Genomic DNA, 8957 nt, shown 5'->3' with positions numbered 1-8957 from the left:
CATAAAAAATGCATTAGTGTTGAAAAACATAGTCGATTCTTATTATTCATGGTAGTTATGCGCTAAAGTTGCCACTAACTCTGAATTAGCAAACCCTACTCCTAAGGAAAATATAGTGTCATGTTCCTGTGAGTCCCTGGTTATGTTTTTGTCAACCAGTCAATACACAACCTTGTTTTAGTGTGTTTCTGTTTAAAGATACCTTTTTAAAATGTGTATTATTGATTCATTAACATGGAGCTCACAGCCCAACACCACCATAACTCAAGCCTGAACAAAGCTTCTCTAATCCATTTATTTGGGTATTTTCTCTGTAAGATATATCATAGCTTTCTTGTACTTTGGAACACAAGACAGCACTGTGCTTGGGGGCCACTTTAAACAGCAAAATCACCAGCAAATTGCACACCAAGTGTGGCACCAAATAGATTTCAGGAAGAACAGTTGTTTACCGTCTGAAAGCTGAAACAAGAAGGCAGAGCACTGCCTTTTCAGCCTCACCTGGAAATGTGTGCATTGGGCATCTTAAACTTTTCACCAGCATGCACGTGTCTGCAAATAATTGTGAAAGCACACTAATCCTGAATTGAGGGTTACAAATAAATTTTGGCAAGTAGGTGAATTCACAAATGGAATCTGCAGATAATGAGTTTTGACTCCCAACTGTTTAAGGGATTAGATCACATGCAGATTATTATATTCTGTTTTAATTGTAGCATCAAAAGCTTCATAATGTGTAGAGATTTGTTATCTGGCTGAGTCAGATGTTTTTGTGGAACATCATAGGTAATGTGGCCACCATGTTGCTGAGAATACTTTAGTTTGAAATCAGGGGAAGAGAGCAGGAGACACTCTGATCTGAGTCTCTGTTAAGCAATGTCTCTGAGTCTCTCTGGACCAGGAGGTGGGATCTGCTCCCAGGTACAAGGAAGAGCTCTTCAGAAATTGAAGAGCCTAGTCTGGACTTCAGGCTATTGAATTGCATTCCATTAACAGATTGGGCTGCTCCTTGTGGGAGGCAGGAGATAGACAAAGGGGCATATGCTCACACAGGTAAGTACCTAGTTCTGAATTTCCTTTATCTCTCTCAGCTCAGCACTAGGCTGGTGATGTCCCTTGAATTCTGAAGCTGAGCTAAACTTGCTGCTATAGGTCCCTGCAAATGAGGTTGTCCTGAAATCCCTTCCCTTGTGTATTTTGGGAAAAGAAGACCATAGAAATAGTCTCTCAAAGCTCTGGACACTGATCATCTGCATAAAAATAAGGCAATGCTTTTGATGCTCAACTGATGACAGAGTCAGTCGGGAGGTGGACATGGGGCGGTCTCAGGGAAATCATGGACCACTGATCCTCCCTTTACTTCTGAGAGGACTTACTCTTTCTAGAGGATATGCAAGGGGAAGAATGTGGAGCATGGCTTTGGTTTCTCCGGTTTGATCCTTGACCTCCATTCAATCTCTGCAAATAGCTGGCAAAACACAGCCTCCTCCCACACATGCTGAGGCTGCAGACCAGACACAGGAACTCAGAAGAGAAGTCTGCTCAGCTGCTTTCAGTCAACATTCCATTGCAGGCTGGGGCTCCTTTGTCTTTTCACTAACTCTCCTGAATCGATTTGAAAAAATTTGGTGGCCCTAAAAACAAAGTGCTGGTGACAGACATGAAGAGGAAGAAGAGAGTGATGGCTGTTAGAAAATGAAAGTTTGGGATGAACTGAAGAGAGAAAGTCAGTTCAGTGGTGGTTCAAATGATGTGAGTGTATCTACCTTATAGTCAATACATAAGTAAGAAAAGATGATTCATGGAACTTCCTACTAGTGTTTGCAGCAGGGCAAAACCCTGCTGAAGTGTGAATAAAAATACTGGAAGAAACACTGGGGGGAGAGGAAGTCTAAGGAATTTTTATCTGTCTGTGTGAGGGTGGGAGGATGAGAGGAAAGGAAGTGGAAACTTTAAAAATATTTCTGTGCTCACAGTTCTGGGGACTTTTAAAAGTCTTGAGCTGTATCCATTTGGAACCCTAAGTCTCCTAGCTTCTAACCTGGAGAAGTGATAGTAAGGGCTGTTTATGGACTTACTTTTATGTCTGAACTGTTGTAAAGGACTTAGTGCCACTTCTGGGACTTTGGGCAAGTCAGTTAATCTGTGTGCCTTAGTTTCCTCTTTCCGTCAGTATAAAAGGAGGGTAACAGCAGTCCCTCTCTCACGGAGTGGTGGGGAGGAGCGAATGAATTAATGTATATAATATGCTTAGGATGCTGCCAGCACAAGCACTCTGTATTGGATGTTATGGTGGCTACTTGCTTTGTCATCCTAGCTACCTCCCCCCTTTGGTTATCAGCTCATCCCCCAGGTCACACCAACTCTGTAAGGCTTCCAGTCTCCCTGGTCCAAGCCACAAATTGGGTAGAGCTATCAGAGCAAACCAGTTTTATCACACAAATCAAAAGACCCAAACTGATTTGGAGTTAGTGGAGTAGGGGGCCTTGTCTTCACTCAATGACTCCCTAATACTAAAGCCCCGTTAAGATGCAGGCAAGTCCATCTGGTCAACTTTAATTGAGTCTCTACATCTAGTCATGACCAAAGCGTAGACTTCCCAGTTGCATAGTGATTCCAAATATTTTGATTTTTTGCTCAAGTTAGCCTAAATTGGCTTCCTGCCCCCTGCATTAAATGGGGGGAAAGTACCATTGTGTTTTCGTGTGTGCTTGTTTTAAGTAGCAGAACACCAGGTTCCTTGAGAATTTCTTGGGGATTCTACTGAGGTCAAGAGACTGCCCTTTTGCCTACTTTGACACTGAACCAGCTGGCTGCGCTGTGTGGCTGTTGCCGTCAGGTGTCAACTTGGAAACAAAAGTCCCTTGCCCTCCCGACCCGCGACTGGGGGAGTGTTTCACAACTGCGAAAAGCAAGTAACTTTTCAATTCCGAATTAAATGACGAGAGAGGGAGACGAAAGCGGTCTTTCGAGCTTATCCAGGTGTGCCGCCATCTCCGGGCTTCCTCACTGCCTCGCTGCAGCTGTCCGTATCCTGTCAATGAAGAAAAGGTTCAGTACTTGAAAGAGTTGCTCATAACGTGGGAGTCAGCAGCCCCAGAATCCCCAGAGAGCGAGTGCCCACCAAGCAGAGAGCCCAGGCCCAGACGTTTCCAAATTGAAGCCCAGGCCCGCAGAGCGGACCCAGCGAACAGCAGGTGTCACCCTTCTGCTTCCAAACCCCAACTGCCTCCAGGTGCCTCGCGTGCTCTCCAAACTTGCGCTCAGAGCTGCCTCCCCGCGGGATGGCTGCGCCCCTCTGCGCGCCCACCGCGCGCTCCTGTCCCGCGCGTCCGTGGGCGGGGGTGGAGGCGTCGGTGCAAGCCCGCCAAGTGCCGCAGCAGCAGACGGGCGTCTCAGGGGTGGAAGACGAACTTGCAGCGGAGGTGAAGAAGGTAGCTAGCGCTTCCAAGTCCCTCCCCTTTCTCTTGCAGTTTGGGCGCAGTGCTGCGCGGAGGAGGCGCGGCTAGGGTTCCGGGACAGAGGCGCCGGCACCATGGCTGCGGCACCCGCTCCGGCCCGGGTCCCAGCGCACCTGCAGTACCGCGTGCAATTGCTCTTCGTGACCGAGGAGCAGCTCTTCGGAGCTGGGCCGCTCTCCCCCTCCACCGCGAAGTCTCTGCGGCTGGAGGTGCACCCGGCTGGGGAGGAGGCAGACGCGACAGTGACTGACGGTGAAGTACAGGGCGCGACCCACGCACGCGAGTCCCGCTCGGAAGTTGTGGCCCGTGTGCGCGCGTGTGCGGGATGTGGCTGTGGGGAAAGTACGTGCGGAGGCCCGGTGCGAGTGGGAAGAGGTGCCAGTGTGCGACCTCGGGGTGCGCGTGTACAGGTGCGGAACGCGCACTCTCGGTAGCCCGGAGCAGGTGTGCATCCCGAACAGCTCGCCGAGGGGACCCGGGGGGCTCCCTCTCTCGTTGCGAAAAGGCCCAGATTGAGCCAACTGTGTCTTTATTGCTCTCAGAGAACTTTGAAGCTGCATGCAAACCAGGCCCTGAGTCTTGGGCATAACTTAGAGATATCAAAAGTGAGGCCCGGAGAAGACAGGCTCATGAGTTCCTCGCCAGGGACCTCTTCAGGAGAACAGGACAGGAACCTGTGTCCCCCTTTTTCCAGGCGTGCGTGTTTCTCCTTTCCTTCCCACCTGACAGCCGCGGGTGAAGCCTTCCGGGTGGGGGGCACAGTTCTGAGGCGTAGGAAGGACGGAGCAGGTGTGCACCGTCCGAGAGGCTGTGGTGACCTGTGTGGGCACTGCTGTTTGATTCAAGAAGAGACCTTTACTAACGATGTGGGTGCAATCTCCTGGGTTCTTCCAGCTGTGGGTGTGTTAAAGGAATGCTCTAATCCTTGTGGGATCCCGGACATTTTGGAGAATTCCAGGACACCGACAGAACCTGGTCCTTGAATATGCACATATTTGCACTCCAAACTTTGCGTATGAATAGGAGGTCACACCTCCTCCCTGCAGTTTCTATTAAATACCCCGTTCTACTAAGTGTAGGGAACAGATGCCCGAGACAGTGGCTGGGCTTCAAAGACTCCTGGAGTTCCTACCAACACTAACTTCTACGGTTCGGAGTAGGGTTTAGGTTTGCTTTGTGTTGTGATTTGGTTCCAGTGGGAATTTCAGATAACTTGCAAATACTGTCCTTACTTTCAGTGAGAAGTTGAACCCAAGTTTACTGTAATCTCCAGGCATATAGTAGGAACCCAATAAATGCTTGTTGTGGAATAAAGGAAAGCCTTTGGAAGTGTCTTCTCCCTTTAGGCTGGGATGGGGAGGTTTGGATCTTTAAACAAGTATCAAACACATTTGACTAGCGTCTTAGGAGGCACAGCTTGGCAAGGGTTCAAAAGCCTTACTCAGCAATGCATCAATGTTTCTTTTGGATGCCAGAGGGAAGAGGGAGTAGCTTTCAGTGTTTCTCCTGGGAATTTTGAAACTCAAGGTGCCAGAACAGAGTTCAGTTTGACTCTCACGGTAATTTTATTTATTCTGTAGCCATACACTTGGAGAAACAAAAGAGCAGATTCGAGATTTATACATTACTTGGTGTCCTATGAATTTCTTTCCCACAAACGTGTGTTAAGAGAAGAAATGCACTAGGTTCAACGTGTTTGAAATCGTGGAGTCCCCAGTGAGTTACCCAATGCCTGGCCTGTAAGGACATAATTATCTTACAGAGAGGTAGGATATTCACTGATACGTATTTAATGCATTTCTTCAGTGCAGTAACTAGAGATTAGAGTCTAGAGGTGACTTCTGTGGTATGTATTAGACCAAACAAATGGAAATTGAAAGAATAATTAAAGTTAAGACAGGCAGTCAATGTCACCATATTTTGATGAAATTTCTTGGGAAAGATTCATTAACAAGGAAGAAGAGAACTTTTGTAACAGCTTGTGTCCTAAAATGCATTTATTAAATAAATGCAGTTATTAAAGTTTGCTCCTCTTTTATGGAGCTTTGGGAGAAAAACATTCTAGGGTTTTTTTGTTTCTTTGTTTTTTAAGTTATTTTCTCTACTGTATGACCAGCTATACACCTGTGGATGGTAGCCAGGCAGAGAGCAATCTTGAAAACAAATTCTAATGGATGATACATTAGGAGAAATATTCTACTGTACTCAAATATCCAGTACTCAAATATTTAGTAGAATAATTTTGAATAAATAGGATTTCTCCTGGGATGAAGTTGGACCCAAATTCTTCAATGGATTTTTTTGGATGGTCTAAACAATGTATTTTAGAAAATAATACAGTTTCTTAGTTGAGATCTAAAATTAGTTGTTAAACAAATAGACTCTGGAGTAACTATGCCTGGATTCAAATCCTGGTAATAACTTTTAGTACCTGTGCTGAATTTAGCAAATTATTCACCCCATGAACACTTCAGTTTCCTCATCTTTGACATGAAGATGATACTATACATGCTATGTTATTAAATAAACGCATACCCCATGCTTGGTGCAATGACCAGCATATATGAAGAGCTCAATAAGTGTTCATTATTATTAATATTACACTTGTTTTCTGTCCCTGAAACAATTTCTTCAGACCGCTCTGAGGGATAGCTATGCTCTTATTTTGGGGAAGATGTTGCAAAGGAAACTTAATTAAATGTGGTAGATAATAACTTGGAAAGTCTGAATAATTTTTTAGATTCCCAATCTAATAGCCCGCCATGTAAAGAATGGAACAGAACAAAAGAAACCAGTTTCTCCTAGCCCTCCAACAAACCTTCCAAAATTGACACTGATTTTATGAAGGGAACACACAAGGGGATCCAGAAGTAATGTGCTCCACCTTGTGAACTCAGGGAAGACATTCACTCTTTCCTTCTTTTCTTAAATGTTTTTTGAGTCCCTTTCCTACCAAGAACCTGCCTGAGGTCATGCTTAATTCATCCTCCTGTCTCCAGAGCTTTCCACAGTACCTAGTATATACACAAAGCATCAATGTTTCTTGAGTGCATCAGTGATTTAAATCCAAGAATTTAAAAAATCTTACTAAAATGAAACTTAAAATACTAAGCACTCAGAGTACAGAATCTGAGTTGTCACTTAATGATTTTGCTTACAGTCTATAGGGATGTTTTAAAATACAAGGTATTAATAGAAAATTTGAAGTATAGTAATCACCTATCTGGAGATGACTGCCATCGAAAAATGAGTTTGTTACCCACAGTTAAGAGAAGGAGGCAAATCACACCGTGGTAGTGAGGCCACGTGGAGAGGTTCCAGTGTCTGTCATGAGAAAGTGGGAGAGGGGCAAGATCTGTGGGCAAGAGGCTCTCTGTGCTGTCTGTGGGAAGGGACAGGTGAGGCAGGGCAAACAGGCTGAGATGGGCTGGTTTGAATCATCTCAGTAGGCTCTGGTGATTGGTGCCCACCCCTAGCTGATCCTGGCTGGTGAATAATGGAGTGTGAGAGCCCAAATAAAAGTGGGGTGGGGTGGTGGGGGGAGGCTCTGGATTGGTCGGCTTATATTTGGAAAGCAATCTTGCAGGTGAGTTGTTTACTATTTCCAGGGATTGGCTGGCCAGGGAGGGGCAGTCTCTCTAGGATCGATCAGCAAGGACCCAAATGTCAAAACATCAAAATACAAAATACAAAAGTAAAAGACTTGGTTAATACAGGCAGAATCAGATTGCAAGAGAATTAATAAGTATGTAGGGTGGGAGTGGATGTCTGCTGGGCTTGGAGCATGGCTGCAGGTTGGAAGGGCCTGCAGATTAGGACTTGAGTTCAGGTGATGGGGAAAAAAATTATTTTCATACCTCAAATGTGTGAAAGAACTTGACAACGGAGGGGGAACAAAAAACAAGCGGGGGATCGGCCTACTTCTTCTGCACCCCTTTCTCCAAGCTCTCTGTAAGCCCCACACTGGAGGAAGAAGAAATTAAGAGCTGAGACTGTATCTCACAAAAGCGAAGGGTAGACTAGATCTCCCAGAGGGAAAAGAGAACATTTGTTCCGTTTCTCAGTTTAGAGCTGTCTTTTAATTAATCTGGGAGAGTTAGAAAAATATACGATAAGGCACAAAAATAATCAAGTATAAAAATGCAGTGGTTTTGTCTCTGAGGTATTGTGAAAGGATGCTAGGTTTTCTGTTCCCTAGTGGTTGCTCATCTCATTAGAGCGGGAAAAGAAGGCAGGAAAGTCAGAGCAAAATATTCTTTGAATCATATGGAGTATTAATCTTTCTTCATTAAATTCTGTGGTAACAGAGTAAGTTGAGGCCTCTGGGCAGAATCCTGAAGTCAGTCACCTACATGTGATGTAGCCATTTATTACTTTTCATCTAAGAGACATTTCTTGAACACATGGTCTGCACTAATCCCTGTGTGAGCAGTAAATGAGCTGGATAAAGACCTATCCTTATAGAGCTAATATTTTAATTGGGTGAAGACAAAGCCAAAGACCCAGCAAGATAATCTCAGACTGAGGTAAGTGTTTTAAAGAAAATGAACACAGTGAAAAAAATAGAGACATGGAGAGGGAGGGAGGCCAATTTAGAGAATGGTCAGGGAAGGCCCCTCTGAGAAAGCAGTATTTGATCTGAGGCAGGAAAGATGAAAGGAGTCAGCTAAGCAAAGCTGGAGGAAAAGTACCATAGGCAGAAAGAATGGCAGGTGGAAAGGCCCTGAGGCGCAGAGGAGTGGGTATGTTTGAGGCAGGCATGTTACTGCTGCTTGTCAAGAGAGATGGGGAGTAATATGAGTTAAAGTTAGTGTTCCAGTTATTATTGGAGCATAACAAGCTACCTCTAAACTTGGTGACTTAAAATAACTATTTTATAATACTCCTGGGTTCTGTGGGTCAGGACCAGTCAGGGCTTGGCTGGATGATCCCTTGGTTCCTTGTGGCACTGACTGAGGTTGCTTGTTGGCACTCAGTTGGTGGCCAGCTTGATCTGGGGAATCCAAGAAGGCTTCATGCACCTGGGCTTGCATCTGGGCTGGTGTTAATAGTTAATTTTTTGTATCAGTTTGGGCGGGTCATGTGCCCAGATATTTGGTCAAAATTTTTTCGGATGTTTCTGAGGGGGTGCTTTTGGAGATTAATATTTAAATCGGTGACTTTGAATAAAGCAGATTGCCCTCCAGAATGTGAGTGGGCCTTGTCCAATCAGTTGAAGGCCTTAACAGCACAAAGACTTACCTTCCTCAAGCAAGAAAATATTCTGCTATCAGGTCTTTGGACTGCTGCATGGGCTCTTCCTTAGACCTTCACCCTGCCAGCCCACCCTGCAGATTTTGGACTTGATAACCAGCCTCCATAATAGACCATTCCTTAACATAAATCACTTTCTGTGTATAAATACATTCAATGGGTTCTATTTCTCTGGGGAAGTCTGACTAATATAATGGAAATGGCCCCAAGACTAGAACTGTCAATGGGGAGCCTACATGTGGT

General features: G+C 45.1%; 1 protein-coding gene across 2 annotated transcripts in view; it reads left to right on the top strand.

Annotated features, from left to right (window-relative positions):
• The first annotated feature begins 3494 nt into the window (after window positions 1–3494).
• Window positions 3495–8957, top strand: part of LOC118933759 (histone-arginine methyltransferase CARM1-like) — a 274777-nt gene continuing 269314 nt past the window's right edge. For both annotated transcript variants that reach the window (XM_057498618.1, XM_057498619.1), the window contains exon 1: window positions 3495–3803. In XM_057498618.1, the coding sequence (XP_057354601.1) occupies window positions 3536–3803 (268 nt within the window). In that variant the 5' untranslated portion in view covers window positions 3495–3535. The remainder of the gene's footprint in view (window positions 3804–8957) is intronic.

Source organism: Manis pentadactyla, chromosome 3 (assembly GCF_030020395.1).
Source record: "Manis pentadactyla isolate mManPen7 chromosome 3, mManPen7.hap1, whole genome shotgun sequence".
Classification (NCBI taxonomy): Eukaryota; Metazoa; Chordata; class Mammalia; order Pholidota; family Manidae; genus Manis; species Manis pentadactyla.
Note: the sequence above shows the minus strand (reverse complement) of the source record. Positions and strands in the feature narration are given on the sequence as shown.